This window comes from Prionailurus viverrinus, chromosome E3 (genome assembly GCF_022837055.1).
Source record: "Prionailurus viverrinus isolate Anna chromosome E3, UM_Priviv_1.0, whole genome shotgun sequence".
NCBI classification, from domain to species: domain Eukaryota; kingdom Metazoa; phylum Chordata; class Mammalia; order Carnivora; family Felidae; genus Prionailurus; species Prionailurus viverrinus.
In genome coordinates, this window is record NC_062576.1 from 9,703,955 (window position 1) to 9,717,225 (window position 13,271).

At 55.9% G+C, this 13,271-nt stretch overlaps 1 protein-coding gene across 6 annotated transcripts in view; it reads right to left on the minus strand.

Moving 5' to 3' along the window:
* Window positions 1-13,271, minus strand: part of LOC125154020 (NADPH--cytochrome P450 reductase) — a 63,513-nt gene that overhangs the window by 10,841 nt on the left and 39,401 nt on the right. For all 6 annotated transcript variants that reach the window (XM_047837651.1, XM_047837656.1, XM_047837653.1 and 3 more), the window contains one exon: window positions 272-320. In XM_047837651.1, the coding sequence (XP_047693607.1) occupies window positions 272-320 (49 nt within the window). The remainder of the gene's footprint in view (window positions 1-271; window positions 321-13,271) is intronic.

Below are 13,271 nucleotides of genomic sequence, written 5' to 3' on the forward strand. Positions count from 1 at the left end.
GGGCAGAGCCTGGACCGGGAGGGAGGATGAGGGACGGTCCCCAGAGTCAGAGCGAGGGGAGACCCTTACAGTCTGGTTTGTTCACCAAGTAAACATCGGAGGGTAAACTGTCCCAGGAAAGCAGAGCACCTTTGACGCTTTGGTTAGATGAGAATGTTCTAGCCCGCTCTTCCCTCCGCTCCAGTGAAGCTGGCTTTCTGCTGGACCTCCCTCCCCCCGGCTGCCAGGGCCGCGACCCCCCGCAAAGAGCACAGACACACAGAAAACTCACCGTCTTCTTCATCTTTTCCACAAAGCTGCTGTCTTTGACAGAGGAGGTCCTGAAAAACAGAAGTAGCTGATGGGCAGGGGGCACATGTGGCACCATGCAGGGGAGCCCCAGCTCCGGCCTGAGCCGCTCTGTGGTGACCACGCCAGCCGCGCCTCCGGCTGGGGGACAGGACCCTGGGCGGGGCCTCCCCGTGTCCTCTACGGCAGGCCCGAAGCCTCTGGAGACACCACCACCTTCAGAGCCAGGACCTGCGGCCCCAGACAGAGGAGAACGAGGGTGGAGGGCTTGACTCCCATCCCGTGCCATCCAGCCAACAGTTCCGATGGCCCGGTCACCCCTCTGATCCCCACAGGCTCCCAGGGCCACAGACCGGGGCAGGCAAGTCCCTTCAGAAGCTGTCCCAGCCTCGCCTGACATTCTGCTCCACACTCGGATGCACCGATTTATATGCCGCTCCCTCGTGATGGCCTCAGCATTCTGTCCCACCGCGGCCTCCAGCCACTTCCTCTGCTGACAGACCCCTGCTCCACCCCTGAACCCCCTTTCCGTCCCCCACACTGGGCCACATTACCTGTTCCCTCCTCTGTGACCATGGCACCTTCTAAAGCCCCAGACCTCGTCCTCTCCAGAGAGGAGCCCGTCTACTCTCCATTCCCTGCTGCTGGCCTCGTGCCCACTCCCTCCCATTTCCTATCCTTTCCCTTCTCTCTCTCCCTGTCCCAGGCCTGCAGGGCCAGGAAAAGATGCCCAGTGAGCCGCGCCAGGGACTCTCAGGCCTATGCCAGCAAGGTGCAAAAAACATACCTTTCTCTGAACGGCAAATCTTTAGATTGTGTGAAATACAGCCCGTCTAAGATATGGCTGTCTCCATTCAAAACAAAATGAGTAATGGGGCACCTGGGTGGCTCAGTCAGTTAAGTGTCCGACTTTGGCTCAGGTCATGATCTCACAATCCGTGAGTTTGAGCCCCACGTCGGGCTCTGTGCTGACAGCTCAGAGCCCGGAGCCTGCTTTGGATTCTGTGTCTTCCTCTCTTTCTCTGCCCCTCCTCCGCTCTCTCTCTCTCAAATATGAACAAACACTAAAAAAATAAAAATGAAAAAAAACCACGACACGATTAAGGAAATGAAAGGCAAGCCACAGCATGGGACAAGATGTTTGCAACTTATGTCTATCTGACAAAGGACTTGAGCTGAGAATCTCAGGAATCCCTACACGTCAATTAGGGAAAGATGAAGAATCCAACAGAAAAACTGTCAAAAGACTTGAACAAGCACTTTCCTTTTTATTTTTTTAAGATTTTAAGTAATCTCTACACCCAGTGTGGGGCTCGAACCCACAACCCCGAGATTGAAAGTCATGTGTTCTTCCAACTGAGCCAGCCAAGCGCCCCTTGAACAAGCGCTTTCTTAAAGACAGTCTCTAAATGGCCAAAGGACATATGGGAAGGTGCTGGAGGTTAGCAGTAACCAGAGAAACGGAAAACAAAACCCCAGTGAGATCTGCACACGCACCAGAATGGCTACCACGGGAGAGACGGAACGCATCACACGCAGGCAGAGCTCTGGTGGGGAGCACAGCACGGCCCAGCTGCCCTGGAACACCGTTCGGCAGTATCTCCTTAAACCTACAACCCGGCAATTCAGTCCCTGGTAGACAGCGGGCAGAGCACTTTGGTGCCTGTGCACCAAAAGCTGTGCATAGAAGGTTCCAGCAGCGTTAGACACGCGGGTGCCAAACAGGAAACAACCCTGATGATGTCCATCCGCAGGAGGACAAACAAACAGTGGCACATTTACACGATGGAATATTCTCCACCGCAGCAGTGGAAACCCACAAACGATCGGTACACACACGGGGAGGAGGGAGCCTCAGGGCGTAATGCTGAGTTCGAGGCGCCGGATGCAAGGGAAGGCACCCGTACGACTTTGTTATGCAAGGTCCCCACGCAGGAACAGGAGGCAGGACCCGGGGAGGGACGGCAGGGGCGCCTGGGGTGCTCGAACAATCTGTGCCTTGATCCGGGTGGTGGTTACCCACCCCCGCTCACGAGGCGAGGTCACCCTGTGTGTACCTTTCTGCAGATACTGTATCTCAAGCACACTCGCGCTTACACAATTTGCTCCCCAAATCCACTTTTTCCGGCAACCAAGACCCTCGGGGAGGCAGGGGTGGCAACGAGGTGGAGGGCCGAGCAGCGGCTCTGGAGCCGTGCGATTCCCAGCCTGCCCCTTTGCAGCTGCGTGAACTTGAACCTCAGCCAGAACACGGGACCAACAAATACCGCTCCGGAGGCTTCTCCAAATGTCAAACGAAGAAAAAGCACAACAGGCACGCAGCACGCAGTCCAGCAAGCGCAGGCTCTCAGCGGCACCCACCGCCCACTTTACAGGAAGGCTGCCGGAGGCCTGACTCGCGGTCTGACTCCAAGGTCTTTGCTCTTTCCACTACATCCTGTGGCTTCCTGCGCGCGGGAAAGTGCAATAAAGCAAAAGCGGAGTCAGCACGCACCCGCACGTGCGTGCTCACACACGTGTACACAACCTACAACCGCATAAACGTGGTATCTGCTGGGGCCAGAGGCCTGGAGTCTGTGGAAAGACCTCGGTGAAGGCTGCTTCTTTTTTTTTTTTAAATTTTTTTTCAACGTTTTTATTTATTTTTGGGACAGAGAGAGACAGAGCATGAACGGGGGAGGGGCAGAGAGAGAGGGAGACACAGAATCGGAAACAGGCTCCAGGCTCTGAGCCGTCAGCCCAGAGCCTGACGCGGGGCTCGAACTCTCGGACCGCGAGATCATGACCTGGCTGAAGTCGGACGCTTAACCAACTGCGCCACCCAGGCGCCCCGAAGGCTGCTTCTAAGGACGCCTCTGCAAAGCTGCTTAGACACGTGATTTTGCAGACATAAAGATAACAGACTTGTTTACGCTCCCCTGGGTTTCTCACTACATCGGCAGCTCCAGGACCAGAGCCACTTTTAGGACCCCAGAGGGAAATAACATCACCTGTGGGGCCCCAGGGGCGGCAAGGCCTGGCGCCCGTCTTGGCCACTCCAGCTTCTTCCCTCCACCCCAGAGGTGCCCCGACAGGCAGCTGGGGGCCGGCTGCCCAGACCTCCCACCCGGAGATGGCCCAGCTGCCCAGGAACCCCGAGCAGGCCCTCCCTGACTCCCCGTTACCCCACCCAGCACCCCCTGGGGAAGGCCCACCCCTAAGGGCGGCAGGGCCAGGGCAAGAGCAAGAATGGAGGCCCTCAGGCCGGGCCTCCCCATCCCCCACTCCGACCCGTACTCCAGAAGAATCTGGTGTCTGTCTGGACGTCTCGGATCGCATGTCCGACTTCTGTCCCTGCCCTGCCACGAGCAGCCACGTCTTCCCTGCCCTTCCGGTTTATGCTCCGCCTAAGCCAGAGCGCTTGCCACCTGTGCCCACCCGTGCGCTCACACGCATGCTCCCCCAGGACCCCGTGAGGTGAATACAGCAAGGCGCACAGGGTTGGGACTCCCACCGCGGCTCACCTTCTGAGTTCTGAGCTAGGAGAACAGACTGCCTGCATTTCAACATAAATCAAACTCAAATCCAAACTGATGCTTACATATCAGCCAGCTAGGTGAGCGTTTTTGATTAGATACTCTAAGAAAAGAGCAGGCACAGAAGCACATGCAGTTTCCACTTATACGGTGCTGTGGCTGTTCAAGACCCACTGATCGTACGTTTTAAAAAATGGTCAGAAAGATGAAGTTTAAGAAGTGTGAATTTCTCCCCAACTGAAAAGTGGAACAAACTAAATGCATTTAGTTGACACCTAAAAAGCGCGAGGTGACTCAGTCAGTTGAACGTCCAACTTTGGCTCAGGTCACGATCTCACAGTTCATGGGTTCAAGCCCCGTGTCGGGCTCTCTGCTGACAACTCAGAGGCTGGAGCCTGCTTCGGATTCTGTATCTCCCTCTCTGTCCCTCCCCCACTGTGCTCGCTCTCTCTCTCTCTCTCTCTCTCTGTCTCAAATATAAACATTAAAAAAAATTTTTTAATACATTTTATAGTTATAAAACTGGGGGCAACTCCAATGTCTAAAAATCAGGGACAGGCTGGACAGGTTACGCAGCACAATATGACACTGTTCACTACTGAACACGGAAGCGTGGATCGCCTCTATGGGCGTGGAAGGATGTTCTTGATTCACTAAGTGGAAAAAAGCAGGTTATAGGACAATGCAGGCGACACGATCCCGTTTTGTTTAGAAGGGAGGGTACAGAAGCGCACATGTGATGGACGCCTGGGTGGCTCAGTCAGCTGAGCATCCAACTCTTGATTTCAGCTCAGGTCATGATCCCAGGGTGGTGGGATCGAGCCCTGGGTCAGGCTACGTGCTAAGTGTGGAGTCTGCTTTAGATTTTCTCTCTCCCTCTGCCCCTCTCACATGGTCTCTGAAATGAAATTAAATGCATAAACAGTTTTAATAAAAAAAAAAGGGCACGCGTGAGCACGTTAAGGATTGTTCTCGCCCCGTGTTGAGCGCCTGGGAGTCTCTTTTGTTTCCTTCTACGGCTGATTTCTACTCCTAACCCCCTCACCCCTGTTCTTCCTACAGTGAACACGTAATGCTTCTGCAATAAGAAAATAAGAATTACATTCTAGGTTTAGAAACGTGCGTGGATATGGACAGATTTAGGAGGTTCCATCCGATAAGGACAATTGGAATGGCTAAGTCCCGAGTAGAGATGGTGTCAGAGATGCAGGGCTGAGGAACACAGAGGCCTCTGATGCAGAGCGCGTCTCCACCCTGCAGATCCCCTGGGCCTCACCGACCTCCTGCTCACCGTTGCCCTGGGTCACCCTCCGTCTCTGCCCACAATGCCCTTTCTCTAACTTTGTCCCACGAGCTCCTATGTACCCCATCTCTGAAGACACAACATACACTTTCCTCTTCAGAGCACCCTGTTTGTCACCACCTTCAATAGGGCACAGGCCTCGGTTCAGGCCCTCGACTCCACGTTCGCGACTCATGGCTCCATCTGAGGCCTGGGGGGAGCTGTCGGGGCCTCGGCACTGGGCACCGTGCCTGGCACTGGGCACGGCCTCTGGGGCGTCAGGCCTGAGAGGCTGTTGGAGGGGTCAGGGTCTGCCATCAGCAGAAAAGCCAACTCTTGTCTCTTCTCAAGGACTGAGGTTTCCATAGAAGCCGCATCTGAAGAAGGGGGGCTTGAAGACACGAGGGGTGCCCTGCCGCCCTGAGTGCCTGCGCCAGCCTCCGCCTTCCGACGGCCTCCCACCAGCTAGGGGAGAGACAGGCTCCGAGGGCCATCATGGAGGAGGGAAGGGCCCAGCCCTCCGAAGGGGAGGAGGCTCCGGTTTGAATCCTGGATCCGCCACCAACTGGGCCTGTGGTGGCATCGCCAGGCCTTGGACTTCTCTTACTGAAAACATTGAATCTTGGCTTCTGCAACGTCCCCTCCCTGTTCCTCGTACAGCATTGGGAGTGTGGTTAACTCTCAGGGATAAAGAGGGTGTTCCCTAGAAGAGAGCCACCTGGGTCACTCTGTAATTTCAAAAACGCCCAGTGGCACAAAGTGGCAAGTGCTAAGACCAAAAGGGGGGACCAGACAGTCCACCCACAGGGCATCTGCAGAAACCGGGAAAGGCTTCCCAGAAGGGCTGGGCTCTATTCTCAGACAGAAAACAGATCCCAAGGGAAAGCCACGGAAACCGGGCAGCTGACAGGCTCTTGGATGAGGCCCGTGCAGCCAGCAGGGAGCTCAGCCCTGGCGGCCCAGGGGTGCGTGGCCTCTGACCCAGACGCATGGGGCCGGAATGCCAGGCTGGCGGCTCTGGGAGCCGAGGGGCCCTCCAGGTCTGGCTGAGAATGTTCGAGGCGGGGAGAGATGGGCTAGCCCTCCTGCCCCTAGAGGAAGTTCTCCCAAGAAGCCTGAGCACCTCTGTGTTTCAGCCCCTGGGAAAGGAGGCATGCTCCCATCTTTTCCCCTTGGCTTCAGGGCTGGCTTCCAGAGATTGGGGGCAGATCACACCCCATGGGGGGAAGGGAAAGCCGAGGACCCTAAGGAAGACCCCTTGCCTCCAGTCATTGGCCTGACATGACACGGTACAGTTTCCTACTGGTCACATGTGGCCTCGAGGAACAGTAGAATCCACCCTCCCCTCCCCCCCCCCCCGCAAAGCCCTGATGCCAGGCTCAAGGTGGCAGAGTTCACCTGCTTGGCCTGTGCAGGTCCACACCTGAGCGCCCTCAAAGTCTAACCCAACCTGACAGCTTCATCCTGGGATGTGCCCCTGGAACCTGATCTTCCCCAGGTGGAAGACTCGGTGACTGGGGTCTTCCTGGTTTCCAGTCCAAATCCCTTCCTTTGGAAGTGGGGAAATGCAGCCTGCAAGCCAGGACCAAAGGGGCTGATGGTCCTATGCCCTGCTGAGCCCCCCAGGGGACTGCTCCAACTCTGCTGGTCAACTCCACAGGGCACCCTCCTCATGCATCTGGGGCGTCCCTGTCCAGGAAGGGGCCCCCTCCCGAGGGGCATCAGCGTGGTCTGCAGCAGAGACACGTCTGGAACTGACCTCGAGGTTGGCTCGTCCCGCGGAGAGGAGTACGTGCACCCCATGGTTTCTCTCCCGACCCCGGGACTTAAGGGAAGAGGCAGCTTCCGGCTGTCTCCGGGAAACAGGCAGGGAGCCTGCGGCTAGGAAGTCGGGCTCTGTCCATCTCTCCGCAGTGCTGGTGGGGCCGGCAGACTGGCCCGGGTCTCTAAAAGTTCTCCCCAGCCCTCTCGAAGTGTCTGCTGAGCCCCTGCCTACGTCTGTCCCCACGGGCGCAGGCAGGACTTGGGACTCCAGCCTGAGACCTCCCGTGATCCCCTGCGTTTGGGCGTACACCCCTCCTCCTTCTGTATGGACCGAGGGAAGGAGAAAACCTTTCCAACCCCGACTCGGGTCTCCTTGGTAACTGTTTATATCGGAGTCCTTTCTCCCTACTTCCTCCCCCTTTCCCAATTAAAAAAAAAAAAAAAGGGAAGTCTTGAGGCTGAATAGAGCTCTTCTAGACACTAGAAGGCAGCTGTGCAGGTTGCTATGGCTGGGCTGTCTCTCCACAAAGGAAGCGGCATTGATCCCGCTGCCAGGGCGCCTCAGGATCATATTAAATTAGTTCTGGTTCCTGTCTTCCTCCCCACAAAAGAACTATGGGCAGCAGAGCCCAAGATGCGGGGCCCAGGTCACCTGGGAGCAGCATGTATGCAGAGGGCAGGCCTGCCCCCCACAAGGTGGACCCCACATTCGCTGCGGAGACATTTCCTCCCGGCGGCGGGGGGTGGGGGTGGCGGGGGGCAGCCCATCAGAGGCCCCCCAGGACAAAAAGCCAGCAGAGGAGATGGCAGCTGGGTCGGGCTTGGAGCCCAGAGACCACGCGGGTCCAATTAGAATTTTCTACTCCCAAATTGGGAGCAGGAGTCTCTCCATCCAAGCTTCAGAAGTCAACTGCGGGATGCACGAAAGGGAGGGCGGATGAAAGCACTGAGTCACTTGCATGAAGATGAACCAAGATGTCCCCGGGGTGATTCATTTCCTTTCCAGTCCCGGCAACACGCAGAGGAGTTTGGAAAACTCCGACTCGAGTGTCCTTTTCTACAGCACGGATTTCTCCTGAGACTCTCCCCTGCCCTTGGCGACACACGAGGCAGCCAGGCAGCCGCTGTGGAACAGCTGCCTTCTGGGGCCGGTGTGGTGGCCGGTTCTCCACCCTCAGGGGCAAGGAGCCTGCCACCAGAGAGGGGTGAGCCGGGGCAGGCCAGCCAGGGCTGTGGCTGAAAGCAAACGGTGTGCAAGAGCCGCCTTTTGTGAATACAAAGTGATTCCCCGGAGCTTAAATAAGAACCAGCAGGTGAACAAGGGCAGATCAGCAGGGGGCACCCCGGGAGGACACTGCCACCAGCAGTGGCTGCCCTCTGGCAGGTGGGAGGTCATGAGTCAAAGCCAAAGCAGGGAATGGGAAGTATAACTTATTGAGTGCCTACTGTATGACAGTTAGTATTCAAGGAACTCTACACTGTATTTCATTTAATCTTCCTCACCCTGCCAGATGGGCTCTTGGATTTCACAGCCAAGGGCAGCGAGGCTCCGGGGACAGTGGGAAGCCAACTCCGGGCCTGTGGAAGCCCAGAGCCACAGCAGCGCACGGCCGCCCCCATGAGCAGAGCAGACTGTGTGCCCCCATCCCACCCCATGGGGCCAACCACCGCTGACAGGAGTCACCAGGCACGCTCAGAGAGCACACTTCCCGGCCCCTCCCGGGGATCCTCGGCCTTTGTCATTTGGCATGTTCGGAGGCTCGAGGGGGCTGCCGTTTCCTTCAGGGACATCCTACCATACAGCCTTCAACGCGTATCCACCAACACGCACATCAGGCCTCCACACCTGCCGTGCGTGGCCCAGGTGGCCTGCCTTCCCAACACCGCGGGGCAGCACGCTGGCCTCTCCCTTCCAGCCCTACAGACCCCCGGGGCGGTGACTCTGGAAGACTGGGTGCGGGCAGGGTCAGCGCTCTTGTGCAGGAGAGCGAGAGAGACACTGAGGTCCACGGCCCTGCTCGGGGTTATTCGCCAGTGACAGTGACAGAGAGAAGTCATCCTCTGCTCAGATGCCTTGTCTCTTGTCTCCATCGGCTTTGCCATTTGCAAATGGAGATGAGAGCCCTGTTTTACAAAAGCCCCAGCCCAGAACCCTTTCTCTGCAGTGCTGACACCTTCTGCTCTGCGTGCGTTGTTCTCCTCGGAACCTCAGGCCCCTTGCCAGTGCCCGCCGGTCAATGCCAGTGCCACTGGGTGACCTTCCTCCAAGCCACTCCAGCTGCTCTCAGGACTCTGCCCCGGTTCAGTCCTTCCCTTGGGTCCCCTTTAGTGTCAGATAAAACCCACCCCGGGGAAGGCCCGAGGCCCTGTAACATTTACCCCCAGCCTTTTCTCTCCTGTCTCAGCTCGGTGACCCCTGACCCCCACTGTGACTCCCAACCCACTAGTAACCCTGATGCTCTCCATGACCCGACCCCCTCCATCAACCTCAGTCCCCTCCACGAGCCCCAATGCCTCCGTGACCCCCGACTCCTTCATGATTCCCAATTCCGTCAGCGACCCTCGACTCCCTTCATGACACCTAACTCCCTCAGGGACCTCTACCTGGGCTCTGGCAGACACACCATTGCCAGCGGAGCCCTGGCTTCTGCACACGTCTCTGCTCTGTGTGCCCTGCTCTGTCTGTGCCACGGACCCTCGCCGATGTCCGCCTGTCTATGCCAACGCCAGCTTTCTACTTAGCCTCCCAGACTCAGTTTGGGGGCACCTCAATCCTGACGTGCCCACCCATGGAGGGCTGACCCTCTTCTGCATTCCCACCGCCTCTAGCAACACTCCTCTCTCCCACATGCACCGGAGCCCCCAAGGACACTGCTTACCCCTGCGCCCTGGTGCCTGGCACAGAGAGGGAACCACGGGCAGTGAGCACCGGGTGCTACTCAGCGAGGCCGAGAGGTCCACGCCTTCCCGGACAGGCCACCTTTGGAGTTGTAGGCACAAGGCAGAATGGCAAAGCCACGCCGGTCTCATCAGGGGACAGGGAGGAAGGAAAGGCAGTGAAGCCGCTCACGGTCGGGGGGGCAGTGGAAAACCCAGGTCTGCGCTTGCGGGGGCGGCATGAATACCCCAGAGCCCCTCTTCTCGCCACTTCCCGACGGCGGGAGGCTTCGGGCCCTGTCCACCCTCCGCGTCCACAGAAGCCTATCCTACACACTCTCCTCTTTGCACAACTCCTGTGTGTTTCTATTTGCACCTTCGGCAGAGCCAAGGACGTCTCTCTAGCAAGAGTGACCCTGAACTGGATGCGGACGAAGTCCGGCTCATTCTCCATCTGTCGGCACCCGCCAGACGCAGGCGGATGGAAACGAAGTTGGCGGCCTCGGCTCCTGGATTTCCTGGCCCTTCTGTCGAGAGCAAGCCCCCAGATAAAGATCACATAGGAAAAGGAGCTCCTCTGTGGCTTTTCAGAAGCAAGCCCCAGTGGGATGGAATGGGCAAAATCCAGACTGTGGGAAACTGAAACAAGCGATCTGGTTCTGGAACAAAAACGCTGCAGGGAAAAACCAGGGATGGAGGGGAAGCCTGTTCGGTGAGAGACTTCCTGTCATGTTGAGGAGAAGCCAGGCCCCGAAGGCCGCAGCCACATAATTCCATTCACATGACATTTGGGAAAAGGCAAAAGTACAGGGACACAAATAAGATCATGGTCACTAGAGGTGGGGGTGGGTGGGTATTAACTGCAAAGGGACACAGTGGGGGAGGGGGTCACGGGGACTTTGGGTAAAAGGAATTTATTCAAAGTCCCTCCCCCTCCCCCCCAATCAACACTTAAAGACAAAACTCACAGGTGTCTGCACTTGGCCCTAACTCTTTTGTTTTTCTAGGTCAAGGTGCCCTACATTCTCAGAAAACAGACCCCAACTACAAAATGTATTCTCCTCTAGCCTGACTACAATCTGCATCCCAGATGAGCCCCCCCCCCCCCCCCCCGCAAAAACCTGCCACTTTCTGTTCTGCCTGGCCAAGAATCAAGCCCCTCCCCATAACCTCCCCGCCCCCCCCCCCCCCCCGGGGGCACAGCTGCGACCCTTATCACATCCTTAAAACAAAAACGCTTACAAGGTCCAGCCCGACCTGGGGGTGACACCTCTCTTGATGTCTGGCCCCTCTCCTCCCTTGGCGAGTGAATAAGCTCTGTCCTGCTTGGTGCCCCGCTCTTTGTCAATTCTTTGCCGCCCACCATCACCGGCCACCCTAACACGTGCGATGTTCTAGATCTTGATCGTAACACCGGCTGCACGACCGCATACCTCCGTTAGGACTCATCTGCACATAAATTATACCTCCACATACCTGGCCCTCCGAGGGAGGGAGACTTTTAAGATTTATTTATCAACGGCAGTGCAACTGCAATCTTGTTTAGATCCTGAATTTTTGAAGAAGTGTGAAAAAAACAGATACCTATCGGTCAGTCAGGGAACGACAAACAAACGCTCCTGGGTGCCTGAGAGTCCCGAAGCTTGCCGCTGGCTCTCAGGGGTGTGAGGACAATGGCAGAGAGTTGTGTTCAAAAAGGAGAGGAGAAGACCGAACTATTTTCACATTTCACATGAAGTGTTTCCAATTTGCTAAGAAATCCTGATTCCTTTATTCAGATCCACATATGACTAATTATGAAATCGGACTGCTTTAAGATAAGCCGGGAGCAGCGGGGACGGGAGGAAACGAGCCCCCACGGTGGGTGGGGGGCTGTGTTCACATCTTCTGGGCCCTGTCCTTCCGCGTTTGTTTGAAACGTTCCGCAATAAAAAGCTTTGTTTTTCTTTAAAGCACTCTCAGGCGCCAGACGTGAGGCCAGAGGTATGTGTGGAGGCCACTTGGGCGCTTCTTGCCTCCAGCAGAGCAGAGGAGGAGCCCAGCGGCCCGGGCTGGCCACCTGCTCAGCTTTACCACCACTGGCGGGCGTCACCGTGGGGCCAGAGCCTCGGATTCTTTTTCAAGAGCAGCTGAAAGTCTGGGTTTGATGCGCCACCCTTTTCAACGTTCTAATTTCAAATAATGTCGTAATTTAAAAATGTAAAACTCCCTTGGGGCGCCTGGGCGGCTCAGGCCTCTGGAGCCTGCTTCCGATTCTGTGTCTCCCTCTCTCTCTGTCCCTACCCCGCTCACAGTTCTCTTTCTCTCTCAAAAATAAACATTAAAAAAAAAATTTTTTTTTAATTAAAAAATAAATAAATGAAATAAAATAAATAAAAAAATAAAAAATGTAAAACTCCCGTGTAAGCCAAGGTCAGCCTGTGGGCCACTCTGCCCAAGAGGCAGCCACAGGTACATGTTAGTGCTAGTCCAACAGTGGACCCGGACAGGAATGGGACGCTGTCTCTGCATCATGGGAGGCAGAAATACAAATGGCCATGCGACAAGAGGGGTGCTCCACGCAGAGCGCTGTGTTACGTGTGCGAGCAAAGTGGGGGCTCCGGGGGGGGGTCCTGGAGCTTCAGACTCCCGTGGGAACCATCACACGCCGGGTGCCCTGCGACTAAGAGCTGCCCTAGCGTGGAATGCTCTGTCCAGAGGCACAAGCTGAGTGAAGGCTGAGGACTAAGTGTGAGTGGATGGCAAGGAGCCACTTTCGGAATTATTACCACCGTCACTAAGAGAACGTGCTGCTCTCCTGAACGAGCCTTTAATTGCTATTAATATAACTCAGAAGATCTCCCTGGGGTAAACAACTATGTTTGTGGATTAAAAGGCTCAATCCTGAAGGGCACTTGGGTGGTTCAGTTGTTTGAGCGTCCGACTTTGGCTCAGGTCATGATCTCACGGTTCGTGAGTTTGAGTCCCACATCAGGTTCGCTGCTGTCAGCGCAGAGCCCGCTTCGGATCCTCTGTCCCCCTCGCCCTGCCCCTACCCCACTTGCACACGTGCGTGCGCGCTCTCTCTCTCTCTCTCTCAAAAATAATAAATATTAAAGAAATAAAAAAATAAAAGGCTCAATACTGTAAAGTGCCAATTAATTTATAGATTTGATCCAATCCCAACTAAAACCCCAGCAGGGTTTGTTTTCTCCCCGCTTTGGTTTTGGTGGACATTGACATTCTGGTCTAAAAGTTACATGGAATGTCAAGGGCCTGAAGAAGACAAAAGAATCTTAGAAGAGAACAAAGCTGGGGGACTTGGCCTACAGATATCAAGTCCAGAGTGACTATGGGATCACAGAAAATGGAATAGTGTGGTCCCGTTGAAGCAACAGAAAACAGACCCATAGGACAGAACAGTCTAGAATCTGACCCGCATACAGACAGTTACCTGATTTATATCACCAGTGACACTGAAGGGCAGTGGGAAGAGAATGGCCTTTATAACACCTCGTGCTGTGTCCAGTGGATGGATATCCGACGGGGGAAAAATGAACCTCGAA